Raw genomic sequence first — 26,164 nt, 5'->3', positions numbered from 1 at the left:
TTATTAAAAAACAAAAAGCTTTAAGCTTTCCTCTTTTAGTATAGTTGTCTTTTCCCTGAAAAGGAGGCCATATTAAGTAAGAAATGTGTTACCAAAAGTACACAGGATGGAGGGATTCAAAAAGTCAGGTAAGGGGCTTCCCTGGTGGTGCAGTCGTTGAGAATCTGCCTGCTAATGCAGGGGACACGGGTTCGAGCCCTGGTCTGGGAAGATCCCACATGCCACGGAGCAACTAGGCCCGTGAGCCACAACTACTGAGCCTGTGCGTCTGGAGCCTGTGCTCCGCAACAAGAGAGGCCACAACAGTGAGAGGCCCGTGCACCGCGATGAAGAGTGGCCGCCACTTGCCACAACTAGAGAAAGCCCTCGCACAGAAACGAAGACCCAACACAGCCAAAAATAAAAATAAATAAATTAAAAGAAGGCTCAACATTAAAAAAAAGAAAAAAAAACTCTGGCCTGAATCATGAAGAAAAAAAAAAAGGTCAGGTAAGAAGACAAAGTGATGTTATAAAGGATTAGGAAATGGGGGAAGAATGTAAGATTTAGTTAAACAGCAGCTCTAGACACATGTGTGGGAAGGGGAAATATATAGATAAGAAAGATATACATTGATGTAAGCTTTTATATATAGGATGGATAAACAACAAAGTCCTGTATAGCACAGAGAACTATATTCAATATCATATGATAAACCATAATGAAAGAGAATATAAAAAAAAGAATGTATATATATGTATAACTGAATCACTTTGCTGTATAGCAGTAATTAACACAACATTGTAAATTGACTATACTTCAATAAAAAAAAAATTCAGGCCAAGTGCATGCATGTGCTTTCAATTTATCCAGAACTTATAGTCAATAATATAGCACTTCAATGTGTGAAAGAGGGAAGAAGACATTAATGACACTACAAATTAATATACAAAAATACTTCAAGGTGTAAAACTACCTAGAATGAATATAGTGTCCTGGGTTCAGTGTTTACTGTTCCTCTTTTATAAATGTTTTCCTGTCCCCTGGTATAATGGAAGTGGTGAAAAAAAACTAACAGGCAGGCAAAACCAAGCTCATTTTGCTTGTGAAAAAACACACTCACATCGTAAGTCACGTGTTCCAAAAAAAAATAAAATTTGTTCACACTCAAAAAAAAAAGAAAAGAAAAGAGTATGTTATCAGTCATTTTCCCTGGTCTACTGTTCTGCCCATATTTATTCAAACTCACCTACTAGGAGATAAGACTAAGCAAGCTGGTTACAGTGACCCATCTAAGTTAAAGCCCGAGTTCCTAGGCTAGATGCAGTTTATAAGACCAGCCCAGGTGGGGACTTCCCTGGTGGCGCAGTGGTGAAGACTCCACACTCCCAATGCAGGGGGCCCAGGTTCGATCCCTGGCCAGGGAACTAACTGCCACATGCATGCCGCAACCAAAAAAATAAGTAAATTTTTTTTTTTTTTTTTTTTTTTTTTATTGTCGGTACGAGGGCCTCTCACTGTTGTGGCCTCTCCCGTTGCGGAGCACAGGCTCCGGACGCGCAGGCTCAGCGGCCATGGCTCACGGGCCCAGCCGCTCCGCGGCATGTGGGATCTTCCCGGACCGGGGCACGAACCTGCGTCCCCTGCATCGGCAGGCGGACTCCTAATCACTGCGCCACCAGGGAAGCCCAGTAAATATTTTTAAAAAGATCAGCCCAGATGACCAAAGAGAGGAAGAAGCATTCAGGGAGGAAGGGCTCTCAGGCCCTGTCTGCCATATACTCTATCTTTTTCTTAGAGAAAGGAGAAAGGGAGTTGTGAATTTCTTATTACCTTGACAGCCTGGTGATGCTGCTCCAAGGCCTGGTCCACAGCGACCTGGATGGAATCTTGCACCACACTGTGGCTCTCCGTGAGAATGGCACTGAGATGAGTTGTGAGCAAAGTGTGGACTCCTAAGGGGAGGGAAAATGCTAGTAACCTTGAGTGACAATGACCACTTCAAGACTGCTGTTCATATGCTGTGAGTCGGGGCTGAGAATGGGAAAGAGGCCACTTGAAAAAAGAAGCCACTTCTGCCTATCCAGAGATAATTACTTTTTTAGACAAAAATCCCCAGCAATTTACAAACCTACCCAATTCCCACTTACAAATGAACGAAAGCTCACTAAAATTAAAGTGAAGAATGACATTATTTTTGAAGAATCAAATGAGGGATCCTGTTTAATTCACATCAGAAACAGAAATATATGCTATATACTATAAATAATGACACTGGTGGCTCCCAAAAGAAAGGAAAAACCTCCTGGAGAGTATGTCTAACTCTACTCTGTTCCTATTTGAGCGTCACTGTTATGGTGAGCCACTGCTACTGTCAGGGTATCAATCCTTTTAGATACGCTGTGGTATAGAAAAAGTTAAGGGCTTCCCTGGTGGCGCAGTAGTTAAGAATCCGCCTGCCAATGCAGGAGACACATGTCCGAGCCCTGGTCCGGGAAGAATCTCATATGCTGTGGAGCAACTAAGCCCACAGCACAACTGCTGAGGCTGCGCTCTAGGGCCTGTGAGCCACAACTACTGAGCCCATGTGCCACAACTACTGAGCCCACGTGCCTAGAGCCTGTGCTCTGAAACAAGAGAAGCCACCGCAATGAGAAGCCCACGAATCGCAACAATGAGTTGCCCCTACTTGCCACAACTAGAGAAAGCCCGCACACAGCAACAAAGACCCAATGCAGCCAAAAGTAAATAAATGAAATAAATTTATTTAAAGAAAAAGTTAAAACTCACAATCTGAGAATTGCTGGTATAAGGTCTTTTTAAATGAGGGACTATCTCTGATAAAGTAACCATAGGCACCACTGCTCAGCATCCTTCAGAAAAGCTAACATGTGAGACCGATGGGCAAAATACGTCATTAAACAATATGCCAGCATTGATGATCCTGATACAACCAATACAGGAAGACAAATTTACTTTTTGGGGCACCTGGAGAAAATGCTTCTTAATTAATCTTTCTTCTTTCAGTGTTTTTCTACTCCCTGTATGGTCTGTTCAAAGGTAAAGCTGGCTGGCTTTTCTCAGGGCTGCAATTAAAATGCAAGTCAGAAAAAAAATGCAAGTCAGAAGGAACATTTTCTACCACAAGGTACCATGATGCTTTCCTGGAAGGGAGGGGAAGAACTGCTCTGCTCAAAAGGGGTCTGGAACTGGAATCAAGAGAATATAGATTCTAGCATCAATTTTACTATCAACTAATAGTGACCAAGTCACTTCACTTTTCTCATTTTAGTATAGAAAGTGCCTTTATACCACCTGCTGTCATGGGTATTTTGTGCAGATAAACTGGGATAATATATATAAAGTGTTTTGAAATGTACATTGCAATATTCAAAGAGAAAATATCGCTATTCCTATGATATCATGTGGATTACTATTTTCTATAGTTTGGTCCTAAGAATAGCCTTAAGAAATCAGTTGAAGCCCCTTTGAAAGCAGACATTTAATTAAAAAGCTATAGTTTCATCCCTAAAACTGCTGATACCACCAGATGCCTTTAACACTGTGGCAAAATGAGTTAATCATAGAAAAGTTACCATGACAAGGTAGGCAGAAGGCCAATTAAGTGATTTTCTTTTTTAAGACACATGGAAACAGACTGTAGTTCTGCACAAGCTGTTTCCTAAAAGGAGCTCTGGAGAAAGCTTTCAAGGATCTGAGAAAGAAGAGGGGGAAGAGAAAATAAAATTACTACATATATCTATATCCATGTATCTATACCTACCTACCCTTATAGTGCATCTTCTTCAAAGGCTAGTCCTAAACTCTCAGATGTATAAGGAAATTTTAAAAGATAACTACTATGTTTACTAATGCAGTGATGGATTTCTGTTTAATCCAGTACTGAGTACCACTACCTGAGATGCTGCAGGCCTTCAGAGTCAAGCTAAACAGAGGTGTACAAACTATCACAGTATTATAATAATGATAGTAACCCTGGTTTCTGAGGAAGTACGTTTAATAGGATTCAGAATGTGGTACCAGATTTTATGTCATCCTAGGGAAGACTGAACATGGTGCTCCCTCTAGCAGACCAACCTTAAAAAAAAAAAAAAAAAAAAAAACTGCCAAAGATATCAGATCTTACATCTTAAGAGGGTCTTTAGACTTGGAAGGGCCTTTGATAGCACCTAGTCTAACAATCTCATGTTAAATATATGAAAAGGAAGGATCAGATGATTTATGCAACTTGCTTCCCAAAAAATCATTAAGGAATTTGGTAGCAGTACTAAAATTAAACCCAGGTCTCTTGATTGTACCCTGAAGTCCTTTCCACCATACTAAGCTGCTTCTGAGTCTTTGTCCATGCCAGCACAGGTGGGATAATAGCCCTAGGCATTCTCACCTTTGACCTCCTTGCTGGAAGCCTCATTAGTTTGAGTCTCTTCTATGTTCCCATTCCAGGGCCTTAATGAATGGAACAGTGGGGCACCAGAGAACACCAGCTCCTCAAATAAAAGAGTTACAAGCCAGAGCCCTGGAAAGCAGTGCTTCTCTCCTAAAGAATATATACATGATGGAAAAAGGTAGGAGAGGCATGCAAGGCTGGCAGTAGAAAGAATCCCACAGGTTCAACAAATAGTTGGCAGCAATGTGACGTCTTCTGATCTGGTGTTGTAAGCTGTCTCATTTCTCTTATGACTCAGTGGAAGCAGAGAGTAAAGTCCCAAGAAAAAACAGTCGCCCACAAAGAAAGAATAACCCAGAAACGTATCAGGAACACCAAAAGGAAGGCTTATGAACATTTCCCCAGACATTTATAAGCTCCACTTCTTACTTCTTCCTTCAAAGTTTAGGAGGGCACTGAGAAACACTTAAATTTATGTCTCAGGCTTTATTGGATTAAAATGCATAAGCCGGGCTTCCCTGGTGGCGCAGTGGTTGAGAGTCCACCTGCCGATGCAGGGGACACAGGTTCGTGCCCCGGTCCGGGAAGATCCCACATGCCACGGAGTGGCTGGGCCCGTGAGCCATGGCCGCTGAGCCTGCGCGTCTGGAGCCTGTGCTCCGCAATGGGAGAGGCCACAACAGTGAGAGGCTCGCGTACCGGGGGGAAAAAAAAAAAAAAAAATGCATAAGCCAACTCTCATACTCATACTCAGTGGTTTTCAAACTTCACTATGTTTAGGAATCACCTGAGAATCTTGTTTAAAATGCATATTCTTGAGCCATACCAGATTTTTACATTAGCAAAACAATGAGTTAATCCTTGCCCAGGAAGCTGCACATTTTCAAATACTCCAGGTGATTCTGATGCGTGTGTTTCACAGACCACAGAACAGTGAAATCACTGCTTTACCACTAACAGAGAGAACCTTCTGATAACAGGTTATCACCTATCTGCTAGATAAAGGCCAAAGGCATTTGTATGCCTGAACAAGGACAATTTCTCCCTTTCCAGAGGTTGATGTGGCAATCACACAAAGCCATTCATACCAATGTACTGCCACAGCACCTCGTGTTCAATCTGAGATGTTGCATTAAGGCCAAGTAAAACTGATAACTTTCTTGATTCCACTTGGAAAAGCAGTAGGGTGGTGAACAGTTCTCAAGCCTGAAAAGCTTTAAAAACATACTGATACCTGAGGCCCACCTCAATCCAAGGAAATCCAAATCTCTGGGGGGTGAGGTTTGGGCATTTTTTAGAAGCTCCCCAGGTAATATATTGTGCAGCTGAGGTTGAGAACTACCCATCTAAGGTAATATACTCTGGAGGGACCAACAGGAAGTGTCTGCTGATTTCTGGTCAACCAAATCTGGGAATGTCATCATCTAAGTAACGCTTCAAGATATTGATCTTTCACATAGAGCATATAATTTTCTTAACTTATTTAAGCAAGGTTCTTCATTGAAATGAGTTATTTTACAGAAACACATCTATTCAGATTTATGCATCATGTAAAGTCTCCTTTCTTTATTCTCTTAACATTTAAGCACACCCAAGCTGGCAGCCCCACTCTCCTATACCTACCCCAGAGTTCCATTTTCTGGACTGGAAATCCGCTGTGGAAGTCCACAAAGAGAAAAAGCAGCAGAGTTTGTCCCTGGGGGTCCATATTCTGAGTCTGATCCCCCTCACTGGATTCCACCTGATAACTCACATCTGGAAGCACCAAATCTAGAGGACAAGATATTACAGAGTATCCTAAGATAAGTAAAGCCCTCAAAATGCTAAGTGAATAAAGAACCTATACCTCAAACAAAGAGGGATCTGAGATAAATCTAAATTTGAACACTCCCTTCTCCTCCTGAATCTGTTTCTCTAACCACATGATAAAAGTAAATAATAGTGACTCACAGGAAGAACATCAAAATAACAACTGGGTGTATAAAATGCAAACCAAACAGCATTCCTTAGAATTTACTGGGAAGTATTATACAGTAAGTTCATTCACTCCTCATGTAACTTTCTAAGGTAGGCATCACTAATAAGAGGCTAGTAAAAAGTAGGTATAGCTAGTAAGAGTAATGATAACAGCTAACTTGTATTGAATGCTTACCACGTGCCACGTACCACATTAAATTCTTGGCATGTATTATCTCAACATTCAGACTTCACCGCACTATGGTATGGGACATAGTCTTATGCTCTTTTACAGGCAAGAAAAGAGGCACAGGTAGGTTAAATACATTGCCCAACATGAGACAGGAAGTGGTGGAACTGTTTTAGACTAACTCCAAAATCTGTGCTCTTAACCACAGTGCTATATAATATTTGTATCCCCAAGTAATCTGATCCCTATGGTCTTTTTCTAGAATATAATCACTTTAGTCCTAAATTCCATCCAGATCCATATAGAGAAGTACCTCCATGTGGATCCTGGTTCTGTAATGAGGGAAGGTGACATGTGCGGACATTTTCTATGCTATTCATTTCCAAAATTAACTGAGCACGTTTAGGCATCACAAATTGGCAAAAAATGAAGGAAATCAACAAAGCATGAAAATAAAAATGAAAGAGAAAAGGAGATATGGAGAGCCCTCGAGATTTAAAAAATCCTGATAGCATGACATCCCATCTGTTAAGACCAAAAATTATTATTTTTTTTTCAGTGACATCAATGGTTTAATGGATAGGGGGATCTTACATGTCTGAAGCAAGGTCCTGGAGTGATACCCCACTGTGTGTGGCAGACAGCAGGCAGAACATGGTTATCAAAATCTGGAGAAACTATTCTAGATAGACATTCCCAAAACATAATTATTCCTATAGAGTTTACCTAAAGGCTCTTATCTTATTTACGTTTACTTAAAATTTCATCATAGCAAGATATTTTCCTTGCTGACAAATTTGCAACAGGTATAATATGGTCTTATTTGATCTCAAAATAAGCCTAGGTATAAGTATTATACTTAACACTGATGACTCTAAAGACATGTCTACATTAATCAAACCAACAAGTTTAAGCTAGCTTCAATACCAGATATCCATTCAGTACTGAATATTTCCCATATCACGTGAAACTGAAATTCATTCTGGAGTTTCTTTTATATTTCTGAGAGTTTATATGAGCGCTTAATTTCTCTTAAGCCAATTAAACAGCGCTAATCCACAAACCAATCTTGGCAGTGCCATTTGGAGGCAGAGACACCTTATATTTATAAGGTACACATAGACACACATTTATTTATGTGGACACAGAGATCTCACTGTTTTCTTGCTAGAGTTTAAAAAGGTCTTTTTTTTTTTTCTTCACTCTCAAGAATCACAGGTAATTAAAGTTCCTGAGAGCCCAGGTAGATTATTAACATCTCAAAGACACAGGAAGAGAAATACCAATTCCTTCTAGAAAGCTAACTTCCTCTAAGGCCTATGCAAAAACCAGTTTTCAGAAGTCAGAAGAGTCCCATCTTGGATGTTTTCAGGGATTTTTTTCAGTTTCTAAATAGCCAATTCAGTTTAAACAAATAACAGTAATAGACAATAATACATATAATTCACTCACATTCGCTTGCCTCACTTTCAGTGGAACATGAATCACCATTCAAGTTACTAAGACCCCCCTAGCGAGGGTTAAAACCAGGAAGAGAGAACAGGATTTGGACTCAGGTACCCAGACACTCACACACATACCCCCAAGATAAAAGCCAAACCAATTCCAAAAGGCTCTCTTTGGTACAATAGCAGAGCCATTAGGGGACACTGTTCTCTTAATACATCTTCCACAGTTTGCCAGGGGAGAGGAGTAGTAGGTATTCCCCCTCATTGGGCCAGGTGGTACGGTAAGCAGCCATTACCCAAGGGAGCAAGGAAAGCACTTCACCCTCATTGCTGGCCCCATATAAGTGCTAACGGGCAGCCCACAGCTGTGGCCACAGCCTTATTAAGACCAAACATTCTTTCCTCACAAAACCACTTACCTCCAGAAGCCCAAGGACACCCTCCTTTCATTCCGCCCTCTGGAATAACTACCTACTCAAGAAAAAGTGTCTTACCACGAGGCCTACTTCCAAGATGAAGATTCTATCTTTGCCCCGGAAATACTTCCCTATACTGGCAGGCTTCAATCTTCTCATACCAGTCACAACTCTAGAATACCTCCTCGCTACTGGTGAACTTCCTCAGGATCCAGTTGAACAGACTGCCTTCTAAATTTCAAAGGATTCTAGCTAACAACAGTCAAACTCAAGACTATAAAGCTCCTAGACATCAGCTCATGGTTGCATATTCCTATTTCTCAGTTTTATTTGTTGGTCTAATTATTAAGCATCCAATTTCAGTATGATTCATCCAAAGCCAATGTGATTAGGCTCTATATGAATAGTACAGTCAGCTTCCTAGGTTTATCACTATATGGTTTATACTCCTGCCTTGCTTTTACGTAGTATTACAATTTTTCTAAGTAATTTTATATGGACTTTTTCATTCCATTGGGAAATATTTCTCTTCCACGATAGTTCAAAGATGTCCTTGCAACTTTACTAACCTTTCTAAAACCCCAGAGTTGATGGATTAAGGTACAATAGAAACCCTCTGAACAAGTCCCTGGAAGGTGAAGGCCCACTGACTACATCAAGAGGGCCAGGAATAGAGAAGGCAGTAGAAATGAGGAGAACCAGCATCAACACATAATGCCAGAACGGTTAGGCTCTGATGGGGCTTTGCCTGTTGACACCTGTTTGACTCACTTCATGTGGAATCTCAAACTTAGCCAGACTCCCACCTGTAACCCCCAACCTAAGCCATCAGATCACTAGGTCCTATTCTTTTTTTTTTTTTTTTTTTTTGCGGTACGCGGGCCTTTCACTGTTGTGGCCTCTCCTGCTGCGGAGCACAGGCTCAGCAGCCATGGCTCACGGGCCCAGCTCCACGGCATGTGAGATCTTCCCGGACCGGGGCACGAACCCGTGTCCCTTGCATCGGCAGGCGGACTCTCAACCACTACGCCACCAGGGAAGCCCGGTCCTATTCTTATATACACTTGCTATTTATATTTCCTTGCGTTTCTCTAATATTCTCCAGAGTTCTTTATTCCTATGCAAACAAAGAGAGGGAGATTTACCTCTATCGAAATTGAAATCCAAATTGGGCACCATACACAAGTGGTATTTCTTCCAGTTAATGAAATAAGAGGTATCTTTGAAGATAGTAGAAGTTGGCTGCTCCGGATTTAGCAATATCAGAGGCAGACCTGAAGGTCCATATAGAAATATGTATAGTTGCTAAAGAAAATTGCAAATTTTTAGTTTCTTATAACTGTGTTTAAATGCATAAAACAAACACTGACCTGGTTCACACTCTCAGAAATAAACTAGTGTGCTAGGCGATTACATATTAAGCCTTTTCCACATTAGGATAGGTGTGAGGCGCCAGAGATAGATCCACTAGAATCCCCAGGAATTATTTTGGGTTTAATGAGTGTGAGCTACAAATATAGTTTTGGGACAATTCGTTTATTTACTCTCCTACTCATTAAATCATAGGTTTGAATGGTACCACAGGCTAAACACTACACTGTACTAAGTTCTGGGGATATAAAGATGAATATACAGATTTAATACTTACCTTCAAGTTATATTTATAGTATGGGAGATACATGTAAAAATCAGTAAACTGTAATATGATATGATACATGCTAGAATGAAAGTATATACAAAGCAATATTTCCCAGTAAGTATTTAAGTATATTCAGATTGAGAGGGAAACACTTCACCTTCTCCAACCTACTCTCTAACCAAGACTAAGGAAGGTAGGCCCTTAAATGGTTTCTTTCTCTTGACTTCTCATTCCTACCCTCACCCTCCCTGTAACCCAGTGTTTCTCAACCTCGGCACGTTGACGCTTTGGGCCAGATGATTCTTTATTGTGGGGCTGTCCTGTGCATTGTAGGATGTTTTGCAGCTTCCCTGGCCTCTACCCACTAGATGCCAATATCACCTCTCCCTCCAGTCATAAGGATCAAAATGTCTCCAGCCATTGCCTAATGTCCTCTGAGGGCAAAATCACCCAGTTAAGAACCACTGCCTAAACTTTGTTGTCCCCTGAACCAAGGCTAATAAGACCAGAATATATATTGTCCTGTATCTTTCTGTTTTCATCCTCTTTTTCATAGGGTAAACATGAGGCATTAAGTGTGAAGATTAAAATCCTTACCCAGTAGGGACTGGGGCATTACTGAAAGTCACAACAGAGCAAAGGGAGGCAGTGCCTATGAATGAAGTCTCCATCACAAATCCAAGAAGGCATTAACACTTGAGCTAAGGCCAACACATTCACTATTTAGAGCCAGGGGAGATTTTAGGTGCTGCAAACTCAGAATAAGAGTGAAATATCCGAAGAGTCAAAATGTGTGAATGTCTTTTAATTGGGTTGTTTAAACTATTTACATTTAATATGAATACTGTTATGGCTGAGTTTAAATCTAGCATCCTGTTACCTGTTTTCTATTTGTTCCTATATTTTATTTCCTTTTTCTTCTTTTCTATTTTTGGATTGGGTATTTTTTATAACTCCATTTTATCCCTTTTTCTGACTTATTAGTTATAACTCTTTGTGGTATTAACTTAGGGATTGCTTTAGGCTTTACAGTATACAACTCTAACTTATCACAGTCTGCCTTCAAGTGATACCGTAACAGTTCACACATGTATAGTATGAGAATCCTTCAACAATGTACTTCCATTTCTCCCCTCTTGGCCTTAGTGCTGTTGTCACACATTTTACTTCTACACATGTTGTAAGTCTTATACACTGTTGATATTTTTGAACAGTCAATTATCTTTTGAAGAGGTTTTTTAAATAGGGCAAAAATCTTTTATATCTACCCAAAATAGTTATGATTTCCAGTGCTCGTCTTTATTTGAGTAGATCCAGAATTCCATCTGGTACCATCTTCCTTCTGCCTAAAGCATTTCCTTTAACATTTCTTAATAATACAGGTCTCCTGGTGATGAAGACTTTGGTACATCTGAAATTATTCTTTATTTTGCCTTATTTTTTTTTCTGAATTTTATTTTATTTATTTTTTATACAGCAGGTTCTTATTAGTTATCTAATTTATGCCTTCATTTTTGAAAAGTTATTTCCTCTTAGTATAGAATCCCACATTAACAGTTTTCTTTTATTAAAGATGTTGCTCCATTTTCTTCTAGCTTATACTGTTTCCAGTGAGAAATCTGTGGTATTTCTTATCTTTGTTCCTCAATATGTAATGTGTCTTTTTATCTCTAGCTGTTTTTAAGATTTTTTTTCTTTACTACTGGCTTTAAGCAATTTGATTATGGTGTGGCTTGGTATAATTTTCTTCACGTTTCTTACGTTTAGGGTTCATTGATCTTCTTGGATCTGCAGGTTTATAGTTTTCATCAAATTGGAAATTTGGGGAACATTATTTCCTCAAATGTTTTATCTGCCTTGCCTCCCTGCAGGACTCCAGTTACACATCCCTGAATTAGGCCACTTGAAGTTATCTCACAGTTCACTGATGCTTTGTTTATTTTTTAGAGTCTTTTTTTATTTCACTTTAGTTAGTTTCTAGTTTTGTGTCTTCAAGTTCACTAATCTTTCCTTCTGCAATGTGTAAATCTGCCATCAATTTCATTCAGTATTAGTTTCATCCTGAAAATTATATTTTTTTCCTCTAGAAGTTCAGTTTGGGTCTTTAAAAAATCTCTTTCACCTCTTTATTTAGTATGTTCAATCTTTACTCTCACTTTTGAACATGGAATACAGTTATAACTGTTTTAATGTCCTTGTTTACTAATTCTATCACCTGTGTCATTTCTGGGTAGGCTTCCATTGATTGAAAATTTTCTTTCATTATGGGCCCTATTTCCCTGCTTGTTTGCATGCCAAGTAATTTCTTATTGGATGCCCAGCATTGTGAAGATTACCTTTTTGGGTGCAGAATATTTTTGTATTCCTATAAATATTCTTGAACTTTTTTTCTGGGACACTGTAAAGTTATTTGGAAACAGTTTCAGTCTTATTGGTCTTACATTTAAGCTTTGATACGTGGGACTAGAGAATCCTGTAGGCTATGGCTAACTTTTCCCCACTACTCAGGCAAAGCCTTCTTAAGACTTCACCTCATGCCCTTAAGAAGTATGAGCTTCTCGCACTCTGCCTGATAGGAACAGGAACTATTCCCAGCTCTGTGTGCATTCCAGGGATTCTCTTCTGTCTGGAGCTCTATTTCTATGTATTTATTTCCTCTTCAGTACTCTTTTCTATAAATCCTAGCTGTCTAGACCTCCCTGAATTTTGAACTTTGTCTCCTCAACTCAGAGAGATCCACCAGACTCCAGTTGGGTATCCCCTCCTGGTGGTGTAGCCTGGGAAATTCTCTCTAGACAGTACAGTGGGGGCAAACACAGGGTTCACTTGTTTGTTTCTCCTCCTTCTAGAACCACTGTCTTGCATTATCTGTTGTGTAATACCTGAAAACTGTTGTTTAATATAATTTGTCCATTTTTTCTAGCTGTTTCAGGGTAGGAAAATAAATCCAGTCCCTGTTATTTGATCATGGCTGGAAGTGGAAGTTCCTAAATTCCTTTGACACAATCTCATTGGCCCTTTGATAACTTCCTTGCTTTCTGCCCAACAAGATACCCAGCTCATCTTGTACATTTCTACTTTAGGGCCCAGAATCAGCCACTTCTCCTTTTTAGTGAGCAGTGGTATTTAGAGGACACATTCTGAGTACCACGAGTGTTCATTGCTCTAAGGTTTTTTTTAGTGGACAGAGCTAAGAAATATATAATTTTTAAAGTCAGAAAAATTGGGGATTCACATTGGTATTTTCAATTCTGTCTCAAAGTTTACTTTAAAGATTCTTATTTCTTTGAATTTACACTCATTATATCTTCTATCTTATGCTAAAAAAATTTGGTTCCTAACAATGTTAACACATTAATTAGCTTATTTGTTTTTACATATACGTATGCACACATTTCAATATAATAATACCAATATTATTACTAAGAATCAGACCACTTAATGAATTTTAAGAGTTCTTTGCAGTTCATTTATCCTTAGAATATCCCACCAAGATGTACGTCAAAAACACTGCTCTAGTCAGTTGAATTAATTCTTCTTCTTGTATGGATTAGGACAGTAATATAATATACACGGTAGGTTCATTACCTTTTATCTTGAAAGAATATTTTACTGGGTATGGAATTCTAGGTTGATGATTAGTTTATGTCAGGACATTAACACTATTATTCTACTACTTTCTGTTGGTATGAGGAAGTCAGCTGTCAGTTTCTCTTTTGAAGACAATCTGTCTTCCCTGGGTGATTTTAAGGTTTTCTTTTTGTCTTTGATCTTCTAGAAGGTGTGGATATATAGACAGATATATATTTTTTATAAATTTATTTATTTATTTTGGCTGCGTTGGGTCTTCGTTGCTGCACATGGGCTTTCTTTAGTTGCAGCGAGCGGGAGCTATCTCTTCGCTGCAGTGCGTGGGGCTTCTCGTTGTGGTGGCTTTTCTTGTTGGCAGAGCACAGGCTCTAGGCACATGGGCTTCAGTAGTTGTGGCATGTGGGGTCAGTAGTTGGGGCAACACAGGCTTAGTTGCTCAGCGGCATGTGGGATCTTCCCAGGAACCAGGCTCGAACCCATATCCCCTGCATTGGCAGGCGGATTCTTAACCACTGGTGTCACCAAGGGAAGTCCCAAGGAGTGGATATCTTTTTATTTATCCTGCTTGATTGTTCAGCTTGAAATCTGTTTTAGTTGCTTCAGCCATTAACTCTTCAATATAGTTTTCTGCCCCATTTTTCTCTCTCTTCTCCTCTGGAACATGAATTAAATGTAACATTAGAAGTCTCACTGTTTCCTCTCACTGTTTACCTCTTCTGTATTTCCTCCATCCTTTGTCTCACTTTGTTATTTTGCATTTGCTCAGTTTTTTGCCTATCCTTCTATTTTAGTTCGTAAATATTCAGTTTATGGCCTCTGTCTAATTTGCTGTTAAATTCTGCCTACTACTGAATTTCATATTATTGGTTATTGTATATTTGTGGTTCTACAATTTTGTTTGGTTCTTTTTTAAAATTATGTCCACATTCAAATCGTTCAAGTTTCTCTGGCAAAATTTTAAGCTTGCCTTCATTTTCGTAAACATAGTAAGCATATTTTTTTATTTTTAAAATCGTATCTGGTATTAGCAATTAGCTGGAGTCCCAGTGCGATGTTGCTGTTGCTTTTGTTTTTGGTTAGCTCTTGTTCACGCCTCCTTGTCTTCTCTTGTACCTGATTGTGTGTGTGTGTGTATATGTTAATGTGTGCATGCACATGGAGCTGGATGTTATATTTAAGTATCTGTTAATAATCTGAAGCATAGATGCAGTTATCTCCTCTAGCAAGAATTTCTGTTTGCTTTTCTACAAGGGCATCTGGGAGAATTAGAATTTAGAATCACCTTAAACCAATTTCAAAAGTTTAAGATTTCTGGCCTGCCTAAACCACCCCCCAAAATAAATGCACACCACTGAAGGCTGGTTTATTTCAGGTTCACCTACTCCTTTAAAAGTATAGCCTTTTACTTATCCCTGTCCAAAACAAGAGGTGTCTTTAACAGCACTCCCAGCTCAGCAGGGCCCTGACTCTTTGGCCTTCTTCTCCTGCGTTGATTCAGAAGTTGTCTTAGTCTCTCAGCCTACTTGCTCTAATTGGCAAATGACCCTAGGGCAAAAGAAGCCCTCAGTGGCTGGGCTCAGCTTTTTGTAAATTCCTCTCTTTCCTAAATCACAGCCCAGAAATTCCTTCCTATTCACTAGCTGTTAGATACTTTTATGATGTCTTGGTATTTCATCCAGCCTTTGTCTTCATTAGGAGGGTTGGTCTAAATTACCTAGTTTGGCCATTTTCAGAAACTGAAATCCCACCAGTTTTCATAGTTAGCTCTCTCTCTTTACTAAAACATCACCTCCCTGGAGTCTTCACTTGACCATAATATTTAAAATGACATTCCCATCATTATCTCTTTACCCACATTATTTTATCTTCACTGCACTTATCACTACCTAACATCCATTATTTATTAAATTTTCCCATGAAAATGTAAACTCCAAGAGGATAGAAAATTTGTCTTATTCCCCTCTTGAGAATGGGATGAGGACGAAGAGAAACTTTCATATTTTATTTATACTCTTCCGTAATGATCTAGATATTAAGAAAAAGCATGTTTTAAAATATGAAATGTCCACGCACGTGTTTATCACTATCCTGGCTCCTTCTTCCTCCTTAAAGACGTCCTCGCTGACATTTAACATACCAGCACCTTGGCCCTCTTCTGTTCTTGTTCTTATACTCTATTACAAACTTCCTTTACTCCTACAGCTTCAATCATATAACCATAATAATACTGAACATTTATCAAACACTTATATTATGTGTCAGGCAATATGCTGGGAGCTTCACATGGTTATTATATAGTTAACCCTAAAACAAACAAACCCCAAAAGAACAACAACAAGAGAAACCTTTGCAAGGGAAATATAGAGTCTATGAGGTAGGTATTATTATCCCCATACTAAAGCTGAGGAAATAAAGGCTTAGGCTGGTTGAGTAAGTTGTGCAAAGTCACACAGCTGATTCGTGGTGAATCTAGCATTTTTACTCCTGTGTCATGCTCTAGCCATAGCACTATACTATACTATAGTTACCTATGGAGGAAACTCTGAGGCTCTAAAATCTATTTCTCTAAATATGACCACTTCCAATTCCAGACCAAAATTTCTATATGCCTGCTCGCCATTTTTAAAGGATGCCCTGCAGGCACCATAAATGCAACTTATGTAAAGCCAAACTAATCTTCTTCACTCCTCAGATCTTATTGCCAGTATCATTATTCTGGTTGGCCTCTATGGAATCTTTTTTAACAGCTTTACTGAGATTTAATTTACATATCATACAAAATCACCCATTTAAAGTGTACATTAAATTGGTTTTAGTATATTCAAAAAGTTGTGCAACCATCACCACTATCAGTTCTAGGACATTTTTATCACTCCCCAGGAGAATCATTCCCCATCTATTTTCTGTCTCTATAAATTTGCCTATTCTGGATATAGAGTTCTTGACATCAACTTTAGCCATTCTCTGCCCCTAATCTCTCCCTAGCCAAACAACGAGCTGGTTACCTCATCATGTTGATTCCTTCCAGTGATAAGTCTCTCCTTTCCATGCTCATCACACTTTTAATTCATGCACTTAATAGCTCTTGCCCAGCTCACTCACTTATTTAATTAGTGATTACTGACGCCTCTCTCCCACCCATCCTGTACAAGGCTGCTAGAGATTCCTAAAACATTTAATGGTTTCCCATTATATAGAGAATAAAGTTCACACTCCTTAGTGTGGCACTCAAGATCCACCATATTCAACCCCAAACTACTTTTCCAGCCTCATCTCTCCCTCTTGCACCATTCATTCCATGCTTCAGTCAGACTGGATTATATGAAAACAGTGTGGCACTTGTCATATTTTATAGTTTAAAGTTTTCTTGGAAAAAATTCTCAAGCTTAGCTTTCATATTGGATTTTGTGTTTTTATACAAATCGTACCAGCTTCTAGATACAGAGTTTATATGCTAGAGGCTTTTCTAGAATTGAAATATAAAAATCCATTTTCAAAGACAATGAATTTGACATTTTGGTGGACTCTGTCATCAAAAGGATATGGAAGCTGAAGAAATCCTATTCAGCTGGTTGGAAAAGACCTTTGGGCAAGGACAGAGAGCAGCAGCTGGAGTCAGTATCAGCTCCCCAACAAGCCCATTTTAGCCACATCATCAGGGATGAAGAGCATTACTGGATGTCCTAGCACAGGATGGATTCTGCTGCAGAGTAATTCAGTTGTACCAAATTTTTGGTGTACTGTCAAAAAACAGGTAAGACAAATTTAGCTTTGTCCCTCTTAAGAAGTTATTTTGAAGGGAATTCAAAATTCTTTTTATAACCTCTAGCATATGTATAACCATATCATCCACCACATAAATTTTGTTGGTATAAGTAACTTGTTGTCCCACTCAGTGAATCACAGGGAATGGAAAAAATAGACAATTGGCATTTCAGGAATTATAGCATGGCTCCTGCTTTTGCTGCCACCAATGCAGTTTTATATTCTCAAAAGTATATTCCCGCCACTAAAACTACTCTATGGTTCTGAGCAGAAGTTTCCAAGATCATTCAAAGATCAGCATGGTGGGGGTGGGGGTCAGGGGCCCCTGAATCACAACTGGCCTAAAAACTGGCCTCATGATACTTAGGTTTCTGCTTTTACACATGCTACACCTTCCCCTGAAGAAGTCTGAGGTTACTATTTGGTAGAGTAATGAGAAAAAATTGGGACATCTTTCTCTTCTAGAAAGAATCTAGTGAAATTTGGTATTTGCTTACTTTCCAACAGCTCTTTTCTAAACAGAAAAGAAATGTTAATGAACCTTTCCCCCTTTCTCTAAACTAATCAGGTCACCCAGGGAAATATGTCCACAAACATTGGCTTAGAGGCTTAAACTCTTTCAGTCAATCTATGATAGCAAGGCTGTCTGCCTGTAGGGATTGTATGATACTAGAAGATTACTAAATAAAGATGTGAGGTGGGGGTTTTGTGTCCTGCAGATATTAAAGAATAAAACAGTCTAATGTGAGAGGTAATTTTGGTCAAAAGTAAGAAAACAGACTGAAAAACCATAGGCAGTCTCTTCAAGCCTTAAGATCCTATGACTACCAGTGTTGATCCAGGGCATATAAGTGGAAGCAGAAACTATTGAATAAAGAATAGATTCGCTGGACTTAAACATAAGTTAGGCATTTTCTTGCTATAATTCATGTTCACTTTGGGTTCTGTGGTAACTGGATAGTACAGGAAGGCAAAGCACAGGGTTCTACTCCATTTATTTTCCACCTCCTCCATGGATTTCTTTGCAGTCTGAAAAAGGTAGAGGTGGGAAGAAAGATGATTTCTAAACCTATGCAAAATGCTAATACACAAGCAATAATATACAAAGAATTCCTTTGCAGTCATAGTATCTCTCTAGCCAAGAGTTCAAGTAATCTCTAAAGTCATTCCTCTCTTCTCATGTCTAAATGGGATTGGAGTTAGCAGAGTTTGTTTTGTTTCATTTACAGAAGAAATTAAGGCATGGAGAGGAGAAGGAACATGCATGTCCTCAGGTCAATTAGAATATATTCAAGGAGCCAGGAATAATCATCATTTTCAATACAGATAGCTTAAAATTTTTACTTTCAATTTTCTTACAGAGAATCTGACACTTGGCACTAAGAATTGACAACTGAGACCATTTTCAATTTCTGCCCACATTCATACTCATAGTAAGAGAGTAAAACATGGAGAGGGACAACAATGCTTTCCCCTTCACCTCACATAATGCTGATGGTTTACGACAAGCGCAATTCCATTTGACAGGTTCAAAGTAGGTTCATTCTCTGCCCTGCAAAGCAAAGAAAAGCTAAGCCATATCTCAAAGATTCTAAAACCAATCTCTGCCTCTTACAAATTTTGGCCCATGAGTACCAACCCCAGAAATTACTGAAATTTAGTAACCAATTAACCAAGGGGAAAATGTCTATTTTTAAGTTTTCTCATCCTAGTGAAAGGGAAAGTCATGAAAGGTTTAATCTACTTGTTAAAAACTAATCTAGAGGGCTTCCCTGGTGGCACAGTGGTTGGGAGTCCTCCTGCCAATGCAGGAGACACGGGTTCAAGCCCTGGTCCAGGAAGACCCCACATGCCACGGAGCAACTAGGCCTGTGCGCCACAACTACTGAGCCTGAGCTCCAGAGCCCGCGAGCCACAACTACTGAGCTCGTGTGCCACAACTACTGAAGCCCAGGCGCCTAGAGCCCGTGCTCCTCAACTAGAAAAGCCACCGCAATGAGAAGCCTGCACACCGCCACGAAGAGTAGCCCCCACTCGCCACAGCTAGAGAAAGCCTACATGCAGCAACAAAGACCCAACACAGCCAAAAGTAATATAAATAAATTTATTAAAAAAAGAACTAATCTACAATAAGAAAATGTGGGGGGCGGGGTCTCAGAAAATTAGTTTCAAAGTGACTTCGAGTCAAGAAATCAAACTGTGAACCCACTGGAAATAATAGAACAATAATGACTGAGAAAAATTGTAGAGCCACTGCATAAACTTAAGCCATGGATTAAGGACTTACCCAAAGATCTCCATGGAGAGGATTCCATTCACCTTTACACTAAAATTAAATCTAATCTGCAAAATAAATGGGGTGTGATATTTAACATGAACCAGAATAGGGATTAAAATTTTCCATACTCAATTCCTAAAGGAGAAGATATTCTTTGTATCACCTTTTTTTTTCCATTGCACTTTCCCTAAACATACTTAACACTTGTCTGTGTTCAAATTCTGCATCTTAAATACATTGCGTTCTACATTACAATTCCAAGTAGTCACAAATTATGAGGAAATACTACCCTTTTGTCCTCTGCTGTTCTCCTAATGTATCTCTTCTCCCCTTCTTAAATGAATTATCAATTTTTCTCTCTATTGTTTCCATTGTTTTCATATATGGAATATTCCATGCTTTTTTCTTTGTTTTTTCTTCCCCTATCCCCATCTCTTATGTCCTCCTTCCAATTTACTTCACTGTTCTAAATATTTTATACCTTCAACCTCTATTTTTTTTCTATATAATATAATGGGTAATAAGGAACTCTAGAGCCAGACTGCCTCATTTCAAATCCTGGCCCTGCAAGTGATTTAACCTCTGTACCATATTTCCTTGGCTATAAAATGGGAATGATGATAAAACCTACTTCACAAGGGGTGTTGGCAGGGTTGAATGAGTGAGTACGTGGAGAGCACTTGGAAGAATGACTGGCAAACAATTAAGTACTGAATCCTGCTTAAGACAGAAAAAGTAGGAAACATGCCAGAAAAAAAGGGGAAGTTATATAGCATACTTGTGTGCAACTTTATGAACATATCAAACTACAGGTAATAATAAAAATTTTAGCTTTCCAGAGTTCAAAGTATTTTATCAAAATTTCCTTAGTTGCTCTTATAGTCACTTTAGAAAAAAAGGAGATAATCAGCAAAGTTTATCATCCAGGTTTAAAAAAAAATGAAGCGCAGAAGAGGGAAACGACGTATCCAAAGTGATACAATAAAACAGTAAGGCAGTGAAAATAAGAACCCAAAAGAAAGTTCTCTCTATATCCAAGGGCTCTCAACTATGTCACATGACCAACATCAAGCCTGCCTTAGGGATACAGGAACCAAATCAATTCAATATTAAAACTTTTAATCATTGTAATTAAAAGAAAGAGGACCAATCAGATCCTTCCATGCCCTACAGAGTAGAGGTCTTTTAAAAACATATGACTTAAACAAGAGAATCGTTATTGTGCAAAAGAACAGCTTACCTTGGGGAGCACAGTGATGACTTTGCGTAAAAAATTCTTTATAACCAGGCTATCTGTCATCAAAGTTCTGGGCTTTTCATGAACCTGTAACAACATAACAAAAACATCCACTGCACATACACAAACCCAAGAGCACAAGTGAATTAAATTATGGTATTTCTTCTTATAAAAGTAACTACACCTCAGAAAGCTTTTCAGACATCCAAGGGGAAACATCTTTGGGTCTGAAAACTGAACACCAAAAGTAATCTAATAGCCATCACTTCTTGGGCTAAGGTACCTAATTTCATGGAACTTCAGGAGACGTGAACAAATACCAGAGTGAAACCCACAATCTCAAAACCACCTTTTGGAACAAATTTAAAAGTAATTTAGATTGGAGCTGAGAAGAGTAACTCTATCTTTACTATTCTAATGTGGGTCAATCTGTATTAAGAATCTGAGTGGAGTCAAAGGAACAGGCACTAAAAAGAACCTATTTTTAAACCTTAATCCATTCATCCAAACATTTGTATTTAAGGAAAAGCTGCAAAGCAGAAAGCTCAGAAGTCAGAAGACCTGTGTTCTAATACTGGCTCTATAAAAATTACTGCAGTAATCATGAAAAAAAATCACTTAACTTCTCCGGACCTTATTTCCTAATCTGCAAAACAGGCATAAAACTTAGCCTTTCAACCTCACAAAACTGTTTTAAAGACCAAAGAATAATCTGAAAATATATGTTAGACATGGTAACAATAATAGATACCACTTGATGAATGCCTACTATGTGGCAAGCAATGTGCAGGTGCTATATCTACAACAATCCTCAAGTCAGGTATTACAATCCCCTCTTTATAGATTAAAAAAAATGAGGCTCAGAATTCCCTTGAGGTCCAGGGGTTAGGACTCCGAGGTTTCACTGCCAAGGGCACATGTTCAATCCCTGGCCGGGGAAATAAGATCCCTTCAGGCCCTGCAAGCCCTGCAGCGCGGCAAAAAAAAAACAACCAAAAAATGAGGCTCAGAGAAGTTATGCAACTTGCCTAAGATGTTCAGTAATAGAGCCAGAATTTGACCCTAAGTCTATCTAAAAACAATTGTCCATGCTCTTTCCAATATACCCTGATACCTCCATACAAATATAATAAGATTTATCACTTAATGAGGGCTTTCTCTATTCCAGGAATGGTACTAAATATTTTACTTATATTACCTCATTTACCCCTCACAGAAACCATATTAGGTATATATAACCTACATTTTATGGATTAAAAAAAATGAATTTCAAAGAGGTTAAACAACTTTGCCAAGGTGTGCCTGATCTGGCTCCAAAGCTTTAGTATTAACCACTTTCCTATACTATATTTAATATAGTGTCCCTAAAACCGAAGTTAAAATGCGTTTCCGAAAAAATGGAGAAGTCAATGAAGAAGAAATAGAGTCAGAAATCAGTAAGTAAGTTCTTTTTCTTTTCTTTTTTTAATAAATTTATTTATTTATATAATTTTTTATTTTTGGCTGCGTTGGGTCTTCACTGCTGCGCGCGGGCTTTCTCTAGTTGCAGCGAGCGGGGTCTCCTCTTCATTGTGGTGCGCGGGCTTCTTATTGTGGTGGCTTCTCTTGTTGAGGAGCACAGGCTCTAGGTGTGCAGGCTCAGTAGTTGTGCCGCACGGGCTTAGTTGCTCTGCAGCATGTGGGATCTTCCCAGATGAGGGCTCAAACCTGTGTTCCCTGCACTGGCAGGCGGATTCTTAACCACTGCACCAGCAGGGAAGTCCAACCAGTAAGTTCTTATTAATGGCTCAGAAAATACAGAGCCATGTACTAGGTGTATATTAAAGGAGAAAAAAGGTCCCAGACCCCAAAATTCTCATAACACAATAAAGAAGAAACATGTAAATATCTAATGAAGAATAATACTCTTTATGGGCTTCCCTGGTGGCGCAGTGGTTGAGAGTCCGCCTGCCGATGCAGGAGACACGGGTTCGTGCCCCGGTCCGGGAGGATCCCACATGCCGCGGAGCGGCTGGGCCCGTGAGCCATGGCCGCTGAGCCTGCGCGTCCAGAGCCTGTGCTCCGCAATGGGAGAGGCCACAACAGTGAGAGGCCCGCATACCACAATATAAATAAATAAAAATTTAAAAAATAAAAAGAAATATAATACTCTTTATAAGTACACTGAAAAAGAGATCAAGAACTGTGCAATGGCAGCCCCAGCTGACATCTGCCTGCAACTTTATGGGAGACCCTGAACCAAAATTTAGCACCCCAATTCCTGACCCACAGAAATTGTGAGACATAATAAATGATTACTGTCGTTTAAAAAAAAAAAAAAGAACTGTGCAATGGGTGGGGATAATTAGAAAAACTATTATAAAAATATTTGAAAGTATTAGAAAAGTGGATGGGGATTATTAAAAAATTCTGGAAACAAATCTAGGATTATTCACACATGTAAACAGCAGTAATTAAACAGTAATTGCAGCATACATACCATAGTCACATCCTTCTTTTAAAATTTTTTATTATAAAATGTTCAAATAGTAGAAAAGCAATGGTCTCTTGAAAGCATTTCCTATACTTAACACTTCCAAAACAACTTCTTGGAACAGTTTCAAACTTTTGTAGCTTTAGTGATTATAGGGTATATCACAGAAAGGGCTTAATTATATCTAGCAGTAAGGCAACCAAGTAAGTGAAAGTTCCTTGAGCAGCTACCAGAGAGGGTCTACAATTAGTAAGGATGGGAACTACCATTTACTGAACACCTGCTACATGCCAAGCAGTTTATATACAAGTAGGAAATACCCCCACTTTATGGATGAGGATAATGACTAAATAAGCGAATTAATTTGTCCAAGGTCACACATAGCTAATTAAGTGGCAGAACTGGGATTCAAACCTAGATCTGACTCCAGAGCCCACATTTCACTATGAAATGCTGCCTTTCCAAGAATGTTCATTTTCTGTACACATAGCTATCTGAATCAGATACTACGTAATCTATCATTATTTTTTATGGAGCCTGATGGGCAATGCTTAAACATGACTACTGAATATGTATGTGTATTTATTCACTGATAAAACACTTAATGTAGCTTATCATGTACTTAGGCTTACAGAGATAAATAAAACAATCTCTGAATTTGAAGAGTTTACACTTAAGAAGAAGAGAAAGACAAAATAAATAATTTATATGACAATGTGAAGAAGCTTTATGATTTAAATATATAAGAGATGCTAAAGAAATACACAAGAATAATTGGCATCTAATCCAGACTGAGAAGATAAAGTGACATAATGTCAGGTCAGTGGAGGATACTTAACACAAAGCAAATAGCTCCTTTTAAGATCTACTCATAAATTATTGAGAGAGAGAGAGAGAAAGAGAGAGAGAGAGAAAGAAAGAAAGAAGGAAGGAAAGAAAGAAAGAAAGAAAGAAAGAAAGAAAGAAAGAAAGAAAGAAAGAAAGAAAGAAGGAAGGAAGGAAGGAAGGAAGGAAGGAAGGAAGGAAGGAAGGAAGGAAGGAAGGAAGGAAAGGAAGGGAGGAAGGAAGGAAGGAAGGAAGGAAGGAAGGAAGAAAGAAAGAAAGAGACACTACACAGTCTTTTACAGCCTTTTACAGTTGGGTGTTAGAAACCCAGTACCCCAGGCCTGACACACCTTCAGAAGCAGTGAATTTACTTACATGTTGTTAGGAAAAAACATATGCTGCCAGCCCTGGGCAGCGGAAACTACTATTGAATCACATGTTTCAGCCTTTAAATACAAGTCTAATCATATGATACAATATGGGAGCTGTTTTATATTTTCAAATATGAACTTATGTGGTTATGGGCTCTATATGACTTTCTAAAAGAAAGTCAGTGTCTCTGTCTCTCTCTCTCTTTGCTTAAATAGGTAAGTAGATAGATGATAGATAATAGAGAAATGCAAAGATAGATAGATAGGTTTGTATGTATGTATGTATATCTCTACCCATTTTATCATTTTGTATCATGGCAAAAATAAATACAAAAATGGATAAATTCATCAAGAAGATCTTGCAAAATCAAATTGTTTTTGGAAAGACATGTTATCTAGCCTAATGGACTCCAAGATGCAGGACTGACTGAGCATAAACACAAAACCAGCATCTCTCTTAAATGAAGTTTTCCTCAGTCTTCCCTGGAATTAGCTCTCCTCACATGCCCAAAGCAGTGGATCATTTATTACCACTTTTTCATGGAGGTCTCCATTCACTAGCCTTTGCTATAAACCTTGCCACTTGACCCTTCTTCCCAGTTGAGATATACGTGTATGATGAAATCTTTCACAACCTCCCCTTTTTCTCTTCTCATTCTCTTCATTCAAAAATCTTTTAAATAGGGACTTCCCTGGTGGCGCAGTGGTTAAGAATCTGCCTGCCAATGCAGGGGACATGGGTCGAGCCCTGGTCCGGGAAGATTCCACATGCCGCGGAGAAACTAAGCCCGTGCGCCACAACTACTGAGCCCAAAAACCACAACTACTGAAGCCCATGCGCCTAGAGCCCATGCTCTGCAACAAGAGAAGCCAATGCAATGAGAAGCCTGTGCACCGCAACAAAGAGTAGCCCCCGCTCCAGCAACTAGAGAAAGCCCACACGCAGTAACAAAGACTCAACGCAACCAAAAATAAAGAATAAATAAATAAATTTTAAAAATATTTTAAATAGCTGCACAGTATCAGAGACAATGAGATGTAACAGAGCAAATACTTTCAGGAAATCCTTGCTCCTCTTAGGTTATAATGCTCTTACCTCACCCCACCTATCACCAACTGATTACTGGGCACTAAGCTCACAGTTCTCCTCTGCACTGCCATCATCCTCTGTCCTGCCATCATCTTGGCTGACTTCCACATACAAACAGATGACCAGTCTAAGCAACAATTTGGTCTCATAATTCTCTGACCTCCTCAACTCCAACGACCTTGACCTCCACTCATTTCCAGCCACCTACTTCCACGGCCATAGATTGGAACTGTATTGCTCTGGAAGGCTTAAACTAAAATGTCCCACTCTTATGTGAAAAAATATGCGCCAAGATGTTAATAGTGGCTACCTTGATTAAGTCAATTATCTGTACTCTAAATGCACACTTTGATTTTCCTGAGGGAAACACTGCTCTTGCAATAAGGAAAAACAAAACAAAAAAAGAAAGAAACTTTATCACTCTGATGATAAATTTTTGTTCTTTCAAGTCTCTGAACTTCTTATACCCAGAAAATCTGTTTTTCAGTCTCATCAAAG

General features: G+C 39.0%; 1 protein-coding gene across 1 annotated transcript in view; it reads right to left on the bottom strand.

Annotated features, from left to right (window-relative positions):
* The window catches only part of C8H11orf80 (chromosome 8 C11orf80 homolog), a 91,878-nt gene that overhangs the window by 22,124 nt on the left and 43,590 nt on the right, over positions 1-26,164 (bottom strand). The window contains 8 exon segments of the mRNA XM_032641579.1: positions 1,813-1,934; positions 6,011-6,157; positions 9,543-9,693; positions 17,172-17,266; positions 17,269-17,396; positions 18,873-18,944; positions 19,680-19,735; positions 20,911-20,994. Coding sequence (XP_032497470.1) covers positions 1,813-1,934; positions 6,011-6,157; positions 9,543-9,693; positions 17,172-17,266; positions 17,269-17,396; positions 18,873-18,944; positions 19,680-19,735; positions 20,911-20,994 — 855 coding nt within the window.

This window comes from Phocoena sinus, chromosome 8 (genome assembly GCF_008692025.1).
Source record: "Phocoena sinus isolate mPhoSin1 chromosome 8, mPhoSin1.pri, whole genome shotgun sequence".
NCBI classification, from domain to species: domain Eukaryota; kingdom Metazoa; phylum Chordata; class Mammalia; order Artiodactyla; family Phocoenidae; genus Phocoena; species Phocoena sinus.
The sequence above is the reverse complement of the archived record's forward strand: the minus strand, read 5'-3'. Positions and strand labels throughout refer to the sequence as shown.